The 20,318-nt window shown below is 42.5% G+C and overlaps 14 protein-coding genes across 14 annotated transcripts, besides 1 other annotated feature; 7 read left to right on the forward strand and 7 right to left on the reverse strand.

Moving 5' to 3' along the window:
- Positions 1–61: 61 nt before the first annotated feature.
- On the reverse strand, positions 62–757 carry NOP16 (LALA0S01e09538g1_1; the record flags this gene model as incomplete). The annotated part of the gene is made up of 1 exon (XM_022774542.1): positions 62–757. One exon carries the CDS (start codon positions 755–757, stop codon positions 62–64), a length of 696 nt encoding a protein of 231 aa, XP_022626629.1.
- A 255-nt stretch (positions 758–1,012) lies between these two features.
- On the forward strand, positions 1,013–1,477 carry SGN1 (LALA0S01e09560g1_1; the record flags this gene model as incomplete). Its single annotated transcript, XM_022774544.1, has 1 exon — positions 1,013–1,477. The coding sequence occupies one exon, from the start codon at positions 1,013–1,015 to the stop codon at positions 1,475–1,477; it is 465 nt and encodes a 154-aa protein (XP_022626630.1).
- Positions 1,478–1,720: 243 nt separating this feature from the next.
- Positions 1,721–1,844: a sequence feature (centromere).
- Positions 1,845–2,164: 320 nt separating this feature from the next.
- IRC22 (LALA0S01e09604g1_1) lies at positions 2,165–2,872 on the forward strand (the record flags this gene model as incomplete). Its single annotated transcript, XM_022774545.1, has 1 exon — positions 2,165–2,872. The coding sequence occupies one exon, from the start codon at positions 2,165–2,167 to the stop codon at positions 2,870–2,872; it is 708 nt and encodes a 235-aa protein (XP_022626631.1).
- Positions 2,873–2,941: 69 nt separating this feature from the next.
- Positions 2,942–4,504, reverse strand: LALA0_S01e09626g (LALA0S01e09626g1_1; the record flags this gene model as incomplete). Its single annotated transcript, XM_022774546.1, has 1 exon — positions 2,942–4,504. The coding sequence occupies one exon, from the start codon at positions 4,502–4,504 to the stop codon at positions 2,942–2,944; it is 1,563 nt and encodes a 520-aa protein (XP_022626632.1).
- A 120-nt stretch (positions 4,505–4,624) lies between these two features.
- INP51 (LALA0S01e09648g1_1) lies at positions 4,625–7,438 on the forward strand (the record flags this gene model as incomplete). Its single annotated transcript, XM_022774547.1, has 1 exon — positions 4,625–7,438. The coding sequence occupies one exon, from the start codon at positions 4,625–4,627 to the stop codon at positions 7,436–7,438; it is 2,814 nt and encodes a 937-aa protein (XP_022626633.1).
- A 31-nt stretch (positions 7,439–7,469) lies between these two features.
- On the reverse strand, positions 7,470–7,694 carry CMI7 (LALA0S01e09670g1_1; the record flags this gene model as incomplete). The annotated part of the gene is made up of 1 exon (XM_022774548.1): positions 7,470–7,694. One exon carries the CDS (start codon positions 7,692–7,694, stop codon positions 7,470–7,472), a length of 225 nt encoding a protein of 74 aa, XP_022626634.1.
- Positions 7,695–7,859: 165 nt separating this feature from the next.
- WBP1 (LALA0S01e09692g1_1) lies at positions 7,860–9,146 on the forward strand (the record flags this gene model as incomplete). Its single annotated transcript, XM_022774549.1, has 1 exon — positions 7,860–9,146. One exon carries the CDS (start codon positions 7,860–7,862, stop codon positions 9,144–9,146), a length of 1,287 nt encoding a protein of 428 aa, XP_022626635.1.
- A 66-nt stretch (positions 9,147–9,212) lies between these two features.
- GIM4 (LALA0S01e09714g1_1) lies at positions 9,213–9,608 on the reverse strand (the record flags this gene model as incomplete). The annotated part of the gene is made up of 2 exons (XM_022774550.1): positions 9,213–9,529; positions 9,590–9,608. 2 exons carry the CDS (start codon positions 9,606–9,608, stop codon positions 9,213–9,215), a joined length of 336 nt encoding a protein of 111 aa, XP_022626636.1.
- Positions 9,609–10,560: 952 nt separating this feature from the next.
- VAB2 (LALA0S01e09736g1_1) lies at positions 10,561–11,454 on the forward strand (the record flags this gene model as incomplete). Its single annotated transcript, XM_022774551.1, has 1 exon — positions 10,561–11,454. One exon carries the CDS (start codon positions 10,561–10,563, stop codon positions 11,452–11,454), a length of 894 nt encoding a protein of 297 aa, XP_022626637.1.
- A 45-nt stretch (positions 11,455–11,499) lies between these two features.
- Positions 11,500–12,345, reverse strand: CFD1 (LALA0S01e09758g1_1; the record flags this gene model as incomplete). The annotated part of the gene is made up of 1 exon (XM_022774552.1): positions 11,500–12,345. One exon carries the CDS (start codon positions 12,343–12,345, stop codon positions 11,500–11,502), a length of 846 nt encoding a protein of 281 aa, XP_022626638.1.
- A 226-nt stretch (positions 12,346–12,571) lies between these two features.
- BET1 (LALA0S01e09780g1_1) lies at positions 12,572–13,067 on the forward strand (the record flags this gene model as incomplete). The annotated part of the gene is made up of 2 exons (XM_022774553.1): positions 12,572–12,582; positions 12,653–13,067. 2 exons carry the CDS (start codon positions 12,572–12,574, stop codon positions 13,065–13,067), a joined length of 426 nt encoding a protein of 141 aa, XP_022626639.1.
- Positions 13,068–13,125: 58 nt separating this feature from the next.
- Positions 13,126–15,228, reverse strand: EPS1 (LALA0S01e09802g1_1; the record flags this gene model as incomplete). Its single annotated transcript, XM_022774555.1, has 1 exon — positions 13,126–15,228. One exon carries the CDS (start codon positions 15,226–15,228, stop codon positions 13,126–13,128), a length of 2,103 nt encoding a protein of 700 aa, XP_022626640.1.
- A 214-nt stretch (positions 15,229–15,442) lies between these two features.
- On the reverse strand, positions 15,443–16,594 carry YIA6 (LALA0S01e09824g1_1; the record flags this gene model as incomplete). Its single annotated transcript, XM_022774556.1, has 1 exon — positions 15,443–16,594. One exon carries the CDS (start codon positions 16,592–16,594, stop codon positions 15,443–15,445), a length of 1,152 nt encoding a protein of 383 aa, XP_022626641.1.
- A 2,880-nt stretch (positions 16,595–19,474) lies between these two features.
- On the forward strand, positions 19,475–20,284 carry GCN4 (LALA0S01e09846g1_1; the record flags this gene model as incomplete). Its single annotated transcript, XM_022774557.1, has 1 exon — positions 19,475–20,284. The coding sequence occupies one exon, from the start codon at positions 19,475–19,477 to the stop codon at positions 20,282–20,284; it is 810 nt and encodes a 269-aa protein (XP_022626642.1).
- Between the last annotated feature and the right edge of the window lie 34 nt (positions 20,285–20,318).

Below are 20,318 nucleotides of genomic sequence, written 5' to 3' on the forward strand. Positions count from 1 at the left end.
TTCTAATTTACAGGGTCGTGGGCAAGTTCACCAGTCAATCGCGAGGATGATGTGGCGTGCTTCATGCTGTGCTGTTAGCTGCTCTCCACTTTATGATTCTTTTCTTAATATCACCCTCCGATTGTTGATTTACATTGAGTTTTCTATCCATGAACATTGCACGGAAATTATCTCCATGCTTCTGACTGAGCGCCTTTAACCAAGCCTCTTCCCTTCCGCTGGGCTTGCGGGCACTTTTGATAGCAGGTCGCGAAGCATAATCTTCTAGCTCTTTGACTGTCTCCGTCTTAACTGTAGATTCTTCATCACCAGCCTCATCGACATCACCAGAGCCTGCATTGCTCTGTTTTCTTCCGTACACGACTTTTACGACATTACCGTCCGAATCGCGTATTATGCGAGCTTCACCTTCGGGAATGTCCTCTTCCTCGGGTTCAGAGGTAACATTTTGCTCAGTGGGCGGCGCCTTTTCCTCAGGGCCAAACTCATCCTCGTCATCATCTAAAAAGGACGGTGTAGAGAGCGGCTCCTTCATGACCGATGTACCAAGTTTCGCTTCTTGACCGCCTGCTGGAGTTTGAAGCTTAGATCTTAAACCCAGTATCTCATAGTTTTGAGCAAGGGTGAGAGAATAGTCCCAATTCTTAGCAATGATTGGGTTACCAGATATGTTGATCTTTCTTTGACGATCTTTGTGTTTCCTCGAGGTTTTCTTAATGGAGGACCTTGCCATCTTTCTCTTCCGAACGGAAGCCATCGTGACGTCTTAAGAGGGGTTTGGTACTTGCTTCGTTAGAACGATCTATTGTCGATGCTGCTTCAGCTTGTCTGTACGTGAACAACCAAGCCGAGCTCATCGCCTTCATAAATTTTTTAAGTGGTCGTAGAAGCTATTATCACGTGTCAGTTATAGATGCGTAAAGTGAGGGACGAAATAAGATCGTATATTCATATAGCACGGTACTACAGATAGCATGCTCGCCAGTTCACAACCTACAGGTGCATCACTTTCATGAATAACGCTGCTAGCGAGACAAAAGCGGAATTATTGGAAGAGTTGGAATCATGGAGTAAACACCCTGTACAGGTGAGACGACTGAGCTCGTCGCTCTCAAACCGAGAAAGAAAAGCCTCTGTTCCAAGAGAGCATGACAAAGGAGGGGATAATCTGCTGGGCAATGAAGTTGACTCATGTTCTATATTTCTTCGAAATATTTCAACTGATACGAATGCGTCTGTACTAGAGGAGAAATTTCAGCGTTTTGGCACGATCAACCGTATCACCATATTCAGTAGAAAGTCAGTTGGAAAGCTTAAGTGCTACGCCTATATTGAGTTCGACAATGTGGAATCTGCAGATCGTTCTCTTGCGCTAAATAAATCCACGATCGATGATCGTACAATCGATGTGTTAAAGAAAAGGAACAACGTACCTGGGTGGCGAGGAAATAACAGTCGTTTTTTGAGAGGGCGCTAATTGATATATGTGTCAGAGCCTTCCCTCAATTATTTTTATCCTATGGCTTTGAAGCTGATGAGGTTTAAAGCATCTTTTCAAAACGTTTCACAGCTTCAGGGATAGGCTTGAATCTCAGCCCCTGGAAATATTTCTGAATAGTGCTCGAGATAATGAGAGTCGTTTTCTTGCTGCCGCAACAATCTCTACATTCTAATTCAGTGTTACTCCCGGCGACTAAGTTAAACACTTTTTTGAGTGGCACTCAATTAATTCTTTATCGTGCAGTACTTTAATGAAGAGAAAAATACTAAATAATTTAAAAACAATTTTTAATCAGGTAACTGTCTTGCTTACAAAAATATTATTTAGTTTCGGAAATCTAATGTTTTAACAAAAACACAAATTATAAAACAAATAGTTTTTATTTTTATAACAAGCATTGTTTTGTAAATTTTAAAACAAAAAAATATAAAAAAATAATCACATGATATACTTTTTAGCCACTAACCCGTATGTTCATGGAAGGGTTTTCCCAATGTACTTTCTTGCAACCACGAGACACATCTCACGTTCTTCACGTTATGCTAATTAAATGATTATTCGGGACACATTGAGAAAAAATCACGGCACGGTAAACATTCATCTCCGACTTTTTATTGTAAGAAGCGCTGAAAACTCTCACGAAGACACCGCAGAGACTCCATAATGAAGCTTGGCTATCTACAACTTGGCTTGACTATCGCATTGAAGACATTGCATGTGTTAGGAAGTGATGATGCGTCAGAAGTAGCTCAGGACAGCGCAGCTGAAGTAGATGTACCTCAACGTGCGAACTACGAAATAGTCTACGAGACACTTGAGAAAGGGCCCGGTGGAACAGCCTCATTCTTGGAATTCGATGATGGTGATAATGTTACTTTGCGTTACTCATTTTCAAACAGAGAAAGTGGTAATGTCTCCATTGTCGCAGTTGGCGGTGCCATTTACGATATTACTACTAATGAAATTGCTGCCAACGTAAGTGCTGCTGCCCTTGGACCAATTCCAATCGCGGTTAATGAAACCACCGAATTTCAGCAGATCATTAATCTCATTCTAAAAGAGGGCGACTATGCCCTCTCCCCAGAAATTTACGTAGAAAAGGATCAAGAGACTATGAGAGTAGTGGCAAATCCTAGTCTCTTGAGAATTTTACCGCCAACAATGTCGTTCTTCAACCCCCAGTTTATGTTCATTCAACTCATTTTGGCAACACTTATCGCAGGATTTTCCTATTTTACTTTTGTTAAACCTCGAGATGGCAGTAATGCTCGTATTAACAGCAAGAAGGGTAAAGAATTAGCGGCCGCTAGAATTAAAAAATTTGATTCGTCGTGGCTCCCAGAAAATCACCAATCAAAGCATTCCAATTGAGATTTCACGCCTACATGTAAAAAGGATGTGTTCATTGTTACCAATTTATTTACTGCTCAAAAAACGGCGCTAGACGTTGACATTCATGTCTTGTAGCAGATTTTCTAATCTTTGAAAATCACTTTTATACGTAAAGATATCCTTTCGTGTTATTGATTCTTCTCCATCGTTCTCGTCCCAATTTATTTCATCCAAGTCTTCAACGTCGATATTGTACTTTTTCAAAAGGTAATACCGTATGTCATCAACGAGTTCAATAGTATCCGTCTCTTCTCTTGTTTGCAGCATTGAAGAGCTGCGTAAAATAGCTTCCCTCATTGAGGGCTGTGTCACATAAAATGGGATGTTGTCTGCGATTGTTTTGGCAACATGATGTTCTAACCTCTCAAGACGGAACTCCCAAGCGACATCCAGGACGTCGAAAACTGTGTGCATCTCAAGGAACTCAGAAGATTGAGTTATCGCGACAGCAGTCATGGTTTTCAGCCTGTCAATGAGTAGAGCATCTGACGCACGAAGTACATTAATGGCGCTCTGCCAAGGAATATCGGTTCGATCATAATAGAGGTAGGACAAAATCAATTCAGCAGTCTGACAATCACAGATCGGGAAAGATACCACAGGAAAATTCACCGTCCGATCGAGAATTCCTTCTTGAGTTTGTCGATATAACGTCGTCTCGTCAAAAGATGAGGCGAACATGACTTTGAAGTATTCTGATCGTGTCAAAATCGATCTGTGGCACGGGTATATAAATCCTTCCTCGGAGCTCTCCCTTTTCCGAACAAAAAGAAAAACGTCCGGCATAGTAGGGCCAACCTTCATGCTGTGGAGAACATCTAAAGGTATTCCATTAGTGACACTTACAAGCCGCTTTTCTCGTACGACTGTTGCTGCAAATTCCTGCATTTGTTTCCTCGCCTCCTCCGTAAAACGATGCTGGAATTCAGTCATCAATTTAGATATCTCAACCTGATCCTGCAGGTCGCTCGCCTTCTCCAAAAACTCTGCAAGTCCGTCGAAACCCAGCAACTTGCAGAATCTTCCAACCGCCAGAGAATCCTTGCGACTTATGCCATGCAAAAGCGGGACCAGATACAGGTATTTCGATATAACGTCTAAGCCTACCGGAGGGACGTCTTCAGGTAAATCCAAAGCTATGTGATCGTCCCCCATGGATTGAAGTTGACTTGCAAAGTGGGAACTCCTTGCGAGTAAAAGGAACCGGTGTAGTTTGACTTTTTGCCCAGCTCGATCTTGTAGTATAAGGTCGTGACTCTTGATGCCGCGATCATTGAGTTGTGAGGATAGGTGGGCAGCAAAGGGCTGCTTCAAATCTACAGCTTTCGATATATCGTATTTCAAAAGAATGTTCCGAATAGAGTCAGTCAAAGCACCATATATACAACGGGCGCCTTCGTGTCTATCTCTATCGCAAATGGCACCCCGCTTCAGAAGCAAAGTGACGAGATCCTCATGCCCGCATAAGCTAGCAAGAAATAGCGGGGAATTGTTGAATTCATCGTTATCATTCAAGTTAACTCCTGTTGATATCAACCTGTCAACATTCTCAACATCACCTATTCTGCACCAATAGCACAATTCTTTGAAGTTTTGATCCGTGGAGCGCATGAATGTAGCGTGAAATGGCAGTTCAAATATTCGATCTAAGAGTGTAAATATTATTGTAAAGACAATATAATATGAACTACACACCATAATGAGCAAAACATACATTCGAGTTAAAAAACAATGAAGCTTTTCATTCGAAAAGAGCCTAGATCATTGGCGCTCCTATCCAATGGCTACCTTTTGGTTTTCGAAAAGTCTAGAGCTTCGAATACCGCGCCAGATGGAAAGTACACACAACCCACAACTGTAGTTGTTTCCCTTCCAATTGATGCCTTGAGCGAACATAACTTCACAGAGGTCAAAGGACGCATGTTCAATGGGCTACTTGGTTTGGTGTGTGTGAACAACTACTTATTCGTTGGTCTCATAACAAATATTCAAAAGGTGGCATATCCAAGATGGAGAATCACCAGCGGTCAGGAACGGCAAGATATAGAGTCAATCTATCAGATCCTGAATGTCGAGTTCTTCTGCCTCAATGGTGACACATTTGACTACTGTTTGAACAATAGCAACGAACAGCTAGAAAGGCCATCAAGTGAGCATCCATGTACAGACTTAATGAAGTTATTTAGCGATGGAACATTTTACTACTCAAGAGATTTTGATCTATCGAACACCCTTCAGGAGCGCGGCTTAACGAATGGCTTAGACTATGCAATTGATAATCAGGATCATAATTATATTTGGAACTGCAACATGATTAATGAGGTGGTACAATTGAGGGGTAGGGTTACAGCCTCAGAAAGGTCACTGTTTGATGGTGCCTTATTTCTCACATTCGTCATGAGAGGATTCTGCAAGACGACTATTACCTCTGACAATTCCACATCTTTATCGACTCTCACCATTATATCAAGAATTTCCACGGAAAACAAAGAAAATATCTTTGATTTGGAGGGTATCGACAGAGAAGGGCATGTCTCTAGTTTCATTGAAACTGAAGTTATTTTCTGTTCATCACAGTACATTCTAGCTTACGTTCAAACGCGGGGAAACGTTCCTCTCAACCTTGAGGTTACGGAGGGACAGATTCTTCATGGCAAAAAAGTGAAGTTAGTAGAGGACCCAGCATATTTTCAGGCATCTTTCGACAAACACTTTGACATGCTCGCTTCCAAATATGGTGTGATCAGTGTGCTTAATCTCACCAAACCCAAAAGTGAGTCTCAGCAGATCATGAGTAACGCCTATAGAACATGCGCCGACAAAAAGAGTGTTCGAATCATTAACGTTGACTATGGATCGGATCTCTTAACAAAGCAGACACATAAACTGATCTACTTGCTCAAGCAGGATCTTTATGAGTTCGGAGCTTTTGTTTACGACAACAGCAGAGGGATATACGTGGGTAAGCAAACAGGCTGTTTGCGTATCAGCGCTTTTGATTCTGTAGAGAGGCCAAATGCTGTTGAAAAGTGCGTCAGTAAAGAGGTCATTGAATTGACCATCGGCGAGCTTTCCGAAGTAGAGCTATCAGGCGCCTTCGAAAGCGCTCACGACAAACTTTGGGCGGACAATAACTTTTGGTTGAATAGATTATTCAATGAAAACCTAAAGAATCTCAACAAATACAAGCGGGTTCACTGGAAGCTTTTTAGCACAACTTCTCGAGTGAACCTTTACGACCCACTTCATGTTCACATAACGAAGTTCATGCGCAAGATTAAAAAAGAGTATACTTATCAGAAGAGCATTAATATTTTTACTGGTACATTCAATGTCAACGGTAAAACCCAAGTGGATGACATAAGTGAATGGCTTTTTCCAGATGGCACAGCTTTTGATCAGCTGGCCGATTTTTACGTTCTCGGCTTCGAAGAAGTTGTTGAACTGAGTCCAGGTCAAATGCTTGCGATAGATCCGTATCCCAAGCAATTCTGGGAGCGCAAAGTTTTAGAAACTCTGAATGACGTAGGATCGAAAAGGTACATCCATGCTTGGGGGGGGCAGCTAGGTGGCGTTCTAATGCTTCTATTCATCAGTGAAACAGAACAGAAGAAAGTAAAGCATTTAGAGGGTGACGTTAAAAAAACGGGTTTTGGTGGAATGTCATCCAACAAGGGAGGGGTTGCTGTGCGATTCACCTATTCCACCACAAAATTCTGCATACTTGTTTCACATCTCGCTGCCGGATTGGAAAATGTCGAGCAGCGACATCATGATTTCAAAACTATTGTTAAAAATATTAGATTTGCGGGAGACATTTCTATTAAAGATCACGATGCGATCATATGGATGGGGGACTTCAACTATAGAATCTCTCTGCCGAATGATGAAGTCCGCAAATGCGTACAAGCGGCGGATTTTGGGAGACTTTTTGAAAAAGATCAATTGAATCAACAAATGATCGCAGGGGAAGCGTTTCCGTACTACAATGAAATGGAAATAACATTTCCGCCGACGTATAAATTCGATCCTGGCACCAAAACGTATGATACAAGTGAGAAACTTAGAATTCCAGCTTGGACCGACCGTATTCTGAGTCGTGGCGAATCATTGAAACAACTCGCGTACGGATCAGCAGAAAACATTATTTTTTCTGACCACAGACCGGTCTACGCCACTTTCACTTCGTTGGTCACAGTTGTGGATGAGAACTTAAAGGCTAAGCTGACGGCCGAAATTTATGGAAGGCTCACAGAGCAGCTTTCTGATTTGACTGAAGAGGAACGATTCGCTGTGCTTAATAGCAGCGATCTCATTATGGAGAAATCTGAGAGTGAAGATCCCGTTGGTCCCGAAATTAGGCGAGGTCGAAAATTGCCACCACCAAGTTCCGCGACAAGAAAGTGGTGGATTGGCAGCTCAAAGCAGGCCAAAGTTTCACTCGACGTAGATCCGACCAAGTATAAGATCAATCCACGAAGGACTGCGAACCCTTTCCTGGAAAATAATGAAGAAGCTCGGTTTGTTCGAAGGGAAGCTGACTAGAGGCCCAACCTATATAAAGTTGTAACAGTAATCATTCATCGCTCATGGAATCTATCTTGCCATTCGATTTCTCACCACCATTAGAAACATCCTGGGTTTGCGAAAGAAGGTCATCTAGCTTTCCTTCCAGCTGATCAAGCATCTTTTCAAGTTTTTCTGCCGTCTTCTCACCTTCCTGCAACTGTTTGAAAGTGTCTAAAAAATCTGACGTATTTTCAAGGCTTTCAATATTTGAAGTATGCTGATCTGCGGACATTGTTGGTGGCTCTGATTCTATTTTGTTTAGCTGAATTGACCGTACCCTATTCTTTTTCAAAAGTGTTACGAATTTAAATAACAAAATTTTTATGCACACGTACTACCGTAAAAACATAATACAATTCACGGCTGGTGCGCGGTAACACTAACTCATTTTCGTACTATGCTTGGATTGTTAATCGCGCTAGTTCAGTTGATAGCTTTTACTCAAGCGAAGTCGTCTTCTGGGTCAAGATCATTGGTAATTTTCGACCAAAGGTTGATATATTTGGATGACTACAGCGTGTTCTTGGGCAGCCTGAAGGAGCGCTCATTCGAGCTGGACTACGCGCCTGTGACCAACGATTCTACTCCTGTCGAGCTTTTCGATGGAGAGGCTAGACGTTATGACAACTTAATAGTTTTCCCAATCAAATCAAGACATTTCAACAAGCAATTATCTGCTGAAAAGCTTCTCAACTTCTATAATGAAGGAGGTGAAATTATGGCCATCACAACGCCCGATGGAGTGGCTGACAATGTGCGTGTTTTCTTGAATCAGCTTGGCATTTTTCCCAGTCCGAAAAACTATCAATTAAGGGACTATTTCCAAGACAATAGCGAGCTGGTTTTGCATTTACCGGCATCCAAAGTTCTCAACGAGCATGTGGTCCCCAAAAATGATGGAGAGATTGTCTACCAAGGTTCCGCTGCTCTGCTTGGCGACTCGGACTTGATCATTCCTGTGCTGCAAGCTCCAAGGACGTCGTATTCCGAAGACGGTCAGAAACAGGGTGGAAAGTGGACTATCGGGTCCCAGGGATATCTGGCGGCGTCTTTTCAGACCTTGAAAAACACTCGTTTGTCCTGGGTGGGTAGTGTGGATCTTTTCAGCGATAAAAATTCTGATTCTAATAAACACTTTGTTCAAGAATTGACAAAGTGGACTTTCAAAGAAAAGTCGGTAGTAGAAGTTGTGTGCTCTAACCATGCTCATTCTAATGGTCTTGATTATTCAGATGTCCCTTACAAGATCAAAGACGAAGTCGTTTATAATATCAGCTTGAGAGAATGGGAAGGTGAGAAATGGGTTCCTTTTGTTGCTGATGACATTCAATTTGAGCTTAGAATGGTGGATCCGTACTACCGCATCACCTTGACTCCTATTGGGGACTCGTCTTTTACGTTTCAAACATACACAACAAGCAAGTTTAATCTTCCGGATCACCACGGAATATTCACTTTTGTTGTGGATTACAAAAGGAGCGGGCTATCTTTTTTTACAGATAAAGATGTGAAAGCCATCCGTCATCTAGCAAATGATGAGTATCCAAGAAGTTGGGTTATAACCAATTCCTGGGTTTACCTCACTGCTATATACTCGGTCATCTTTACGTGGGTAATCTTTGTGGCACTTTTTGTGGGAGTCAAGAAGAGTGCTAATGTTCCCATTGAGAAGAAGACAAATTAAAACTAGCTGGCTATAAACATATAGATGAACACGGTACAAATCTTCATTTGAATTCGAAACTCGCCGTTACTGTCTCACTACCTGAATCTTGTTATCTTTCTTCCATTTCTCAAACTCCTCCGCCGTTTTTACCAAATCTGCTTTCATTGTAGATATTGTGCCGGTGAGGTGTTTCTCTTTAGTTTCCAGGACTGGGATGGTAGAACCAACGTCAGTTTCCACTAGAGCTCCACCGATCATTCTGTAACATTTACGTTCCAAATCTGTACCTACTAGCGTTGAAAGGACCACATTATGTTCGTCTTTGTCATTTCCCAGCTCAATGATTTTAGACTGCAGATCCTCCATAATCTGTTTGTACTCATTGTATTTCAACTGTAGGACTGTACGATGTTAGTAAAGATTCGATCGGCATTTCAAACAGAAATCATCTGATTACTTACCATTGGAGCGCTGTTCCATCTCCTCTATGTGCTGATCGTTTTCCTTTTACTTAAACAGCGCCCGAGAGGCATTCTACTAGGTTCAACTATCTCAATTAATATTAAAATGAATCCACCTTAAGAAGAAGAACTCGAAAACATATCGGCAGCAAAATTGAAGGATTTGATAGATCTCTTTTCACTGCCCGTACTATCGTAGCTGAATGCATAACTGGGTGTCTTCCAGAGACCCGCAGGTTTCGATTGGGGCCTTGTTTGGCGCTCACGAGAATCTAGAATACTGGGTCAACCTAAAAGAGATTATACACGAAAAGGCAGCATTCTAAATACGCGAAATTGGCGCCAGTTGGTGGTGCCATCCATCATCTATCGGCTGTTCGTAAAATTGATAGCACAGCACCTTCACTTCTACTCAAACTGTGATACTACGCGTCATTTCATTTTAACGTCAGTTTTAGTTGGTACAAGAAAAGGTCGTGACACGATTGGAGCCGGCTAGCAAAAAAACTCGGCATCTATCTATCAGTAGTAAACCTCATGTGATAAGTAAACGGTGAACACTGACATCATATTCGACTGATCAGACTGAAGTCAGTTTCCTCAGTAGTAGGTGTCTTCAATTCAAGGTGAAGATGAGTAAAATTGAGAAATTAAAAGCGCGACTTTAATCTACCCTAATGTGCACTTGGGCGTTCTCCATATGCACAGATCGCGTTAGTACCAATCCCCTTAGTCTTTTCTTATGTCGAGGATATAGCTATTCTGAACTTATGTAAGTTAGATAGTATTAATGATTCTCAAATTAACCTATTCCAAGCGAGATGATGTCCAAACAAACAAAATCACACTCAAACAATTACAGAACGCTGCCAATAGATTTTTTATTCCGAGCTTCTTTGTAAGTACCAAAGTTGTGAGACTTATCGTTAATATAGCAAGGCGCGTATGGATTCAGAGTCTCCCTGATTGCTATGAACAACGGTGCTAGGATTCACGGCAAGGTCGGTCCGGTTGATAAGCGAAGAACACATGAATTCCGCACAATCAAGAGCTCTGAGTTCTTTCATGCTATCAAGCAGCTTCCCGAGTTGACCCCATCGAAGCAGCTAACCCACGAGGCCACATTTCGCGAAGTTCAGGCAGAATTCAATCAAGTCAGAGCTGATATTGTGAGAATCGACACCCTTGTCGAGAAAGATATCTCTCTCGAAAGAGCTCAAACCAGTCAAATCGAGCTTCAACTGAAATCTTCAGTAGGTCGCCTTAATCACCATTATAAGAAAGTTGAGCGCATACGCGAGAGGCGAGAAAGAACAGCTGAGGCAGAGCAACGGGAATGCATCGGCATGATTTCAGAGCTTGAAAATACACAAGTGCTGCTACAAGAGCAAGTCGAGCTTGTTTTACATAAAGTTGCGAAGAAAGAGAGCGAACTTCCCGTGAAACACAGACTTCTGAATGAACTGTCTTTCAATAAGCGACATTATCCACTGCTTCACGAACTGCTTGAAAGCAGATTTGCATCCGTCACCTCCTCAGAAAATCCTGAGTCTCAAAAGGCTGATAGCACAGTGCGACCGAAAAGCGAGGATGACAATAATAACGGCAGAACTCACGCGGATTCTATCTCAGCAAATTCACCGCCCAAAGAATCCGAGCAACTCGGATTCGCATTTGGCGAGTCACGACAGTCATCAACTCTGAGAAACGCCTTGAAGTCGGAAATACCCCCTCCTAGTCTCATATCTGGGCTTTTTCGTTCAAAATCTTCTGCAGCATCGGCAAGTACCACTTTTCATCAAGCGACTCGGTCCAACCCCATAACAAGCAATACGAGTGAAAGTGACACGTCAGAGATTGTATGATGATTTAAGCATAAGGAGATGAAAATCAAATTCTCATTACCTGGCTCACCTGTTTATCCTGGACGGTACGTTTTGGCCCTGGATGGACGAAATGATATCTTTGAATATTGGGAACAGAGATTGACTGCGATACAGTGCAACTAGATTTGTTTCTTCAGATTTCTGATTTTCTATAAGCTCAACAAAAGTCGGATCGATAGGAACATTTCCAAGGTATGGAATCTCAAATTCTTCACTTAGCTTTTGACCTCCACCGTTAGAAAAAATGTAAGTGCATTCGGCGCAATGTGGGCACACAAACCCCGACATGTTTTCAACTATCCCAAGGATGTCAAAATTTACTTTTCGGCAAAAGTTGATCTCTTTCCTTACATCGGCCGTAGCTACAGTTTGGGGCGTAGTGACAATAATAGCTCCGTCTGGGATGGCCCAACGTAGCTCCTCTGCTATGGAGATGTGCTCATCTGAAGTTCCGGGTGGAGTGTCTATCAAAAGGTAGTCCAATTCTCCCCAAACCACGTCCTTGATAAACTGCTTTATCATTGCGGTTTTTTTCGGTCCTCTCCATACAACGCTGCTCCCCCTGTTGTTCAACAAAAACCCTAAAGAAATCACTTTAAGAGCTCCAGTGCCCTCTTCATATTTAGAAACTGGCATCCACCCCTCATTGGATTGGAAAATCGATTGGCCTTCCAGACCAAACATACGCGGTATCGACGGACCCGTCAGATCGATATCAAGCACACCTACTTTATTCCCCAAACCGGCCAAGGCTAGCGCAATTTGCGTAGTTACTGAACTCTTTCCTACACCGCCCTTTCCTGATAGGATGAGAAGAATATGCTTGACATTCCGCAAGGAAGAAGGAGGGTCTGTGTTCTCGACATTCATGATGCTGTTGTTACAACTTTAAACCTGGATTCTGTTCTAACTAAGCTAACCTAAGTTAGAGGTGATGAGTAAAATGTATTTTTCGTCGAGAAGGATTCGAGATTGTTCTGAGTATCATTATATTTACCTTAATCAAAAGTGAATATGGCCCAGCTTCACACATTCGTTTAAACTTGAACCTGGAAACCCTGGAAAACAGGTATCAGCTACTAATATCAGCACTTTGATGAGTTACTTGTAAGTTTGTTGTCACAGAACCTAGCACGAAGTGGAGACCAATTCTGTTTGTATACTAACTGCATTCTAGAAATCAGGATAATAATTTGCATCAACGAGAAAATGGCAGCCGCACGCAGCTCTTCGATACCAAATTTGATGATAAATCCAGCAGGCCAAGCTCCCCATACGATAAAGGCGGTAATTTAGACTACTCGCAATCGACGCTATCAAATCTGGAGAATCAAAATGAACGTCATGTCAGCGCGATGAGCGAGAGAATAAACGCCCTTAAATCTCTGTCGCTTAAAATGGGTGACGAAATAAGAGGCAGTAACGATACTGTGGAAAAATTAGGGGAGGTATTTGAAGGTACCAGCAATCGTCTAAAAGCTACTTACCGCGACATGATGAAGATGGCAAAGAAGTCGGGAGTACCACTAAAAACATGGCTATTGATATTTTTCATCGTATTTTTATTCTTTATGTGGATATGGATATTTTGAGACCAAATGTCCTTTAGGAGAAAGAGACTATGAACCGAGTTTACGAATGCTGCACTTGCTAATCCTTGCTTTTTTGCTTCCCGAGGATTCCTGTGACATCTCTGCGGTTACGGTACTTGCGTCTGACAGATTGTTTCCTGTAGAGTTGTAACAACCTAGCGAGACTAACTATTACCACGAATAGTAATAGGTATCCCAAAATGCCGAGATTCTCCTGGGAACGGCTAAGAGCATTGAGTAAGAAGTTTTCGGAATTTTTGAGGCTCTCTTTGATGATCCTGCGCTTTTCGTCAACTGTCCCAAAAGCTAACACGGAAAGGGTATTTTTCAAGTCAGAGGACTTCTCGGTGGTTAAAATTTCGCCGTCCTGAGACTTTTCAACGAAAAACGATAGGCTTGTCTTGTCTAGAACGAGAACATCACCGTTTTTTGGACTGTGCCCGCTCGACTTCAGTCCGGCTTGCTTCAAGAGATCACCGTGCAAGGCCAGATCCAAGAAAGTGAATTGGACGCGCTGCTTATCATTATGAGCAATCTCGTGCCGCATTTTTGTAATGATGTCAGAGGAAGGTGCTTGTTTTGATTTTAATGATTCAACAGCTTCTTCCTTTGTAGCCCTTCCTTCCTTCACCTTGTTGAAAAGATAGTTTATGCGGTCAGATTCGTATTCGAGCGCGCTCATTTTGAAATTCTCCAAGAACTTTGAACTTTTTGACAGTTGTGCATTGCTTGAAGTGTCAATGACCTGAATTGCCATAAAATTATAGATCTCTGGGTAATAATTGAGCACCTGCTTGTATGTATCAGGCGTCAGTTGGCTGAGAAGTGGTGCACGGTTTTGGTCAAACCAATTCAAAATGAGGTCCAGTTTTCGCATCTCAGTAGTAGAGTAACCGTTGAGCACATGGGAGATCAAGCTGCCTTGTTTGAAAATGAAGAAAGTAGGTAGCTGAGTAACTGATTTCATTGTAAAGTACTCCTCATTGGGTGACAGTTCGCGGTCCCCCATTGGCAGGTTTATCTTTTTGTACATATCGAGGAACAAAGAGTGTGAAAGAGACTTGAGGTCGTCAGTGCTCTTGTGAAGGTATGCATTTGGGATGTTCGAAACAGGCTCCACGAGATGCTCCAAGACGTCAAAATCTTCAGGTACCGCGGTTTCAGAATCGTAGTTGAAAACAATGTGTATGCTTTCATCCGACTGACTTAGGCCCTTTCTGAGCTCAATAGGTGTTGAGATCAGTTTTCGCAGGGCCTTTCCACTAATTTCCTGCACTTGGGCGTTTGCGCTTGTCCGCAACGCGAAATCCTCTAGCGCACCTAAGCCGTAATCTTGTTTAGTGTAGTAATACAAAGCGCTGGTTTTTTTTTGAGGAACAATTAGAATGACTCGTGGCACTCGGTCGGCTCTGTGATTTTTAATGTCAATCAGATCACTGAAATCTAGCTCTTCACATATGTTACGCTCAGACTCGCAATTAACATGGGCTGAAACAATGTCTTCAGCCAAAAGTTTGGCAGAAAGCGCGGTCCAGGTTTTCTGGAAGCCATGGCATTGATCGCAATTTTCGAATTCGATTGAGCTGTCGTCCACCGATGTTAAACCTTTAGAGGGCCAAAAAGACACTATATGAGGAACGTCGGCCTTGCCCGATATGAGCTTCAAAAGTGAGGCTCCTTCGAGCTCTTTGCTTTGACTAGTCAGAAGCGACGTTTCTAGATTATCGACATTTTGCGCTTCCTGACGAGCAAACTTGATAAAATGTTCAGCACTTCTTTTAATTTCAGGATAGTCCTTGATGAAACCTCCTGGGCCATACAGTTTTATAGCGGGATACGCACTAATCTTTTCTCTTGCACACAAATCGGCACTTTCTACACAATTAACTTGAACCAAGGAGATGTTCAACTGAGTTCCTTCTATATGAAAGTCTCTCCAAGCTTTTTCCCAAATTGGTGCTAGTGTTTTGCAATGGTGACAGTAAGGGCTGTAAAACTCCACTAAGTGAAGATGTTGCGGTATCTTCTCGTCAAATTCGGCGGCATTTATGGGCTCAGGAAACTTCATCTCATCGATATCTTGCTTGAGAGCATCAGGTCCTTGAGCCAGACCGTATCGAGAAAAGAACAGCGCACCCAGAGTCCAGCCAAATATATGCATCGCTTCCCTTGCTTACCTGGTTTTGTGAATCTTTGAAAGTTTGACTAAGGTTATCCCTCTTCTACACATGTAATATATAATCTAAAAGAGGCCCTTAAGATCAACATTATCGTCGTAAGTGCGTCAGCATGAGTTCATCCATTAACAAAATCAAGCTGAATCAGTCTACAATGAAGTGAGGCTGTTCACATGCATGAGGAATAAATAGTATATGTTATAGTGCGAAACTATCGTTGATTGAGGTCAGATATCTTCTGAAATACTCAAAAGATACCAAAGTTATCGCAGAGGCGGGTACAGTTCTGACGAGATTCGTGGTGAAGCCCGAGTAGAAGCCTCTCAATCCCTCCTTCGTGTAGGTGAGGTAAACAAGCCGTATGAGGGCATGATGTGTGGCTACTTGTGAAGTGCTCTTCCTGTCTATCGGGGGTGCTTTCAGCTGCATCCGCGTGCGAAGAATTTCATGCGGGTACGTAAGTGTGCTAGCGACCATTTTGGATACGCTAGATGCGGTGATAAGACGAAAAATGTCTAGTTTATGGTCTTCGGAATCAATGAAGGACGGTGAGCAGCGGAGCCATACTTTGAGCTTCTCATAGATAGGGAAATGAATGGCTACGTGAAGCAACCCAAATAGCGATGGTAGTAGCCCCGCGTAGAAAGTCTTGAAACCTTCTGTGGTGTATATTCTATAGAAAGCATCAAACGTGCCTCTGTAATTCGTCGAGTTCTTGTCTACATGCGTCTGTAGCATGAGTCTAGTCTTGACCACCCAGACCGGGTTTGTCAAAATGGTGGAAATGGAGCCGGCCGTAAGTGCCGACAATGAATGCGAGAAAAAATCGGAAGAGCCAAATATCTGTGGGTAGCGTTTTTTACTCTTCTCATAGACAGTGAAGTATATCATCCATGTGGGAAAATAGCCCATGACTATTGGCACGAGACCCTTGTATAAGCCACGCACGCCTTCGTCCCGTACAATTGTGCTCAGTGTCCCAACTATGCCATTGTAATACTTGATGGACGCCGGACGTAACCCCTGCGCTTGTAATCTAGTCTTGGCTACGTCGAGGGGACAGACCGTAACACCGGCAAGAAATCCCGCCATAGCTCCAGCTAGGGCGGTAATTTCGAAATCCCCCAATTTTCCTCCTCCTACAGGAATTGAACTATCATTTTCTTTTCCCCCATCACGCCTGGCCCGTCCAAAATCCTCCAGTACGTCTGCGGAAGAGAGCGGGGTGGAACAATCTGGGGCAAATATTTCGTCGAATACAAAATGACGCTCTCCATGTATTTGGTAAAACGGCTTTGGACTTGAGCTTCTTACGGGTGAATCGTTCTCAAAAAATAAGGCGCGACTCATATGACTGTATCGGATCCATAAGCCAAAAGCTCTTGTTCAGTATATCAAGTATCTTTCCGTTATTCTGTTTATTTTTTGAATTCATCTAATTTACTATAGGTTAAAACCTAATGACAGACACCTCATTCAGTGACAACTTAATGCCAGTGTCTTCAAGATAAAAGCTTTTAGCCAAGTGCACGATATCGTAGCATTAGACCTTTGAGAGAATACATAGTATTACGAGGGCACTTGTCACCAACTTCTCGTGAAGCTTTATTTTCAGCATGTGGCTGTTTACAAGATGGAAGTTCAAAATTTCAAGACGACATATTCTTTCGAGCTTCAACGGTACAGCGGTGTCGAGTTCTCAGCTAGGTCTACAAGAAGATGGAAAATTTCAGTATATCTTGATTGCGATTAAAGTGGAATGACTTGGTTACTGTGGTCCTTTCAATTTTCACGGAGAGCCAAAAATAAGACATAGCAAATGGTTTGCACTTGGTAAATTTAGGTTGTCTTTTTTATAGTATCCTTCTCTTCAGCGGTGCGTTGCAGTTGCAAAAAATGACCTTATAGAATTTGGTATAGTAACAAGGTCGCATTAACCTTTTAGCAGATGTTAGGTGTAGTAAACATGTATTAGATTTAGTTTTTGTTTTTTTTTTCATGACGGTGACACTGGAGCCTAGGAAAATGGAAATGATCTCCAACGGGGGTAGAAGCGGTGTCGATAGGCCAGTTCGGGTTCAATTAGAGACAAGATTTAGCAAATTGAGAATCAAAATGGTATATATCCTCGATCCCGTTGTTTCAGGACATACACTCATGTAAAGGGCGGTTCAAGGTCCAGTGTTCTCATATAGAAACGAACGCATTGAATGTCCACATCCATGAAACCCTGTTTTTCATGCTCAATGGACTAGGGACCAACGGTGTGATCGCGAAGAAAGGTAATAATAAACGCCGAACTGCACAAAGTACTCGCTGAAGATCGTCGATTGTTTGAGAACCAGTAATTGCAACAATAAGGGAGAATATTAACAAAGCGTACGAATCGTTGGTCTTTTTAACAAGAGGAAGTACTTATACAAGATCTGTGGCGGTTACTGCACATAGCGCCCTGCTGATTTATTGCACTTTTTACATCCAGCAGTGCTGCGGCTCTCACAAGTCTAAAGAGAGGTTCTTTTCTACTATAGTGATCCTCGTATATGCGCTTCGTGTGGCAATCGTGTCAAGAACAAAGAAACGTTTCTACATATCTGACCGCCAGGAAGATTGCACTTATTCAACGTCTAACTGCCAATTGTACAGTATGTATGTGCGTGAGTCAAATGATTAAAGAACAATTAAATTGTCAAAAAAAACATGAAAAAAACAAAATTTCAAAGAAATAGCCATATTAATCACGAAAAAAAGCTTTTGTTCGTGGGAAATGAATTCGAGCAGTTGCGCGGCCCAAGGTCTCTGAAAGAATATGGGTTCTTCTCACCATCACCTTCGTGCTGCTCGTGCAAGTAAGGTTGCAAATTCAATAGTGGAAGTCCGATTGTCTGTCTGTCGCCCATTTGTCTCCGTGGAGATGCGGACGGCAACAACCCGTATATGGTAGTTCGGCATTCACGGCCCGACGTTCCTCCGATTTGATAATAACTTCACGTCCTGCGTCTTTACTTACAGAGTGACAAATGGGTCATCACCACGCGCAGGCATTGGCTTTGTCTATGTATCCAAAATAGATATTACGTGCGAAGTGACTACACACCGTTTCGTTTAAAGTTTAGATCTGAAGTGGAAAACAGACCTCAGACCTGACAATGAGAGCATATGATTGTCGTTTTTCAATCCGCATACGGATCTCTGGTCCTTGATCCGCTTGTATTGTGTGCTTACAATCGAGAAACGTTACTCTTAAAACTCTCTCTCTGTTCTCGTCATTGTCGTTTTTAACGGTCGGGTCATCTCCAAGCCTTTTTTCATAATCAATGTATTGTGTGTGACTCACGCAAGCATTTTTCCCGCTCAAAAGTCGAAATTGTTGCTGGACTACGGTCTGTTAACTATCGTGCTTAGCTCATCTCCACCCGAGTCCGATCGTTTGGCTAATATTGGAAAGATAGCGTTTATGCGGAATTACGAAATTAAAAAAATTTTCACTTCTCACAGGCTTATCGTCACTTGAGCAGGACTATATAAAGGCAGCTTAATTCTTAGATGACTTACGGAGGAGTCATAATGTTCTGACTTAATCTGATTTTTCTTGACCAAAGACAATCTTTGTTACTGCGGTAAACACAGCAACTCAGTTTTGAGACGCGAATTACGGAACTCCGAAAGTCCCTCTTAAGCAAACTACACACTTCACTCACAAAATAATCAAGCTCCGTCTGTCCTATCCCAGCGGCATTACCTACAACACTACTACTCACAACGCAAGCGATCAGCACTCAAAAATTTAGCATTTTTTTTCACCAAGTTACTTAAGTCCACCTACAAGCACAAGTGTCTAAGCAAAATGGCCTGCTAAATTTTTTTTTCTGATTTAAAAGAGTTAAAAGAAATATATTAGAAAGAACGTTCCAACCATGTCCCAATAACACGAATTCCCAGAATCCAACTGTGAATTTGAATTTTTAGTACATCCTTCGTTTCTTTCTGTCTTTTTACCCCTCCGCGCGCGTAATTGAGTTGTCCCCAACCAGCATCCCGCTCCAAACCCCCAAAATGTCTCCGTAATACATCCACATTCAGTGTCTGCAATGATGCATTGAACCACGACATAACGTCCAACATGGCGAGTTATCAAACTACATTCCTATTTCATTTCAAAGAAACCAAAACCTTATTTTGAAAGTTAAATTTCCATTCGAACTATCCCCAACCTTATCCAATATACAAATGTCTGCTGCTCAGTTTCCCTCACTATTCACTATGACTGCCTTAGAGCAGCAGCCCCGCGTGGCAGCGGAAATGGAGCCAGAAGTGCACCAATCCCATGAGCCCGTTGTCGGTGAGCTCATTTTCGACAAATTTGCCCAATCGAGACCACGTCCAGAATCGTTTTCCGAAGCTGGTGTTTCTGTCAAGACAGAACTGGAAACTCCGCTTCTCGGAAACATTCCCTTGATTAGCAACGGCCTTGAAGATGGCGCGGACGAACTGGATCATTTCTTCGCTTCCAGTGCCGACTCGACACCCTTATTTGGCCTTGAAAGTGTCGAATCTGACCCTCAAACTTGGCAATCTCTCTTTGATGATGACATTGCAGTAAGTGTTGCCGACTCGGGTTTGAACCACATTTCTAACACTGAAGAGGCTTCCGTTGATACTTTCGAAGAGACTTCAACTGCTATTGACCAAAACTCATTTTTGCCAACTCCTGTCATTGAAGAGGCAAAGATTCCTGGCGTTGGTAAGAAGTCTCCATCAACCGGCATGGTGCAGAAACCCTCCAACTTAGACAAGCTGGGATTCGTACCTTACACCCGTAAAAATCGTGCTGCTCCTTTGACGCCTGTCATTCCAAACTCTGATGACCCCGTAACAGTCAAGCGTGCTAGAAACACTGAAGCTGCCAGACGTTCTCGTGCGAGGAAAATGCAGCGTATGAGCCAGCTCGAGGATAAAGTAGAAGAACTTCTGAAGAAAAATAGTGCTTTGGAACACGAAGTTGCTAGTTTGAGATCACTTCTCGGCAACCAATGCTAAATAGCCAATTTTTATTTACATATGCTCAAATTGA

Source organism: Lachancea lanzarotensis, scaffold LALA0S01 (genome assembly GCF_000938715.1).
Source record: "Lachancea lanzarotensis genome assembly LALA0, scaffold LALA0S01, whole genome shotgun sequence".
NCBI classification, from domain to species: Eukaryota; Fungi; Ascomycota; class Saccharomycetes; order Saccharomycetales; family Saccharomycetaceae; genus Lachancea; species Lachancea lanzarotensis.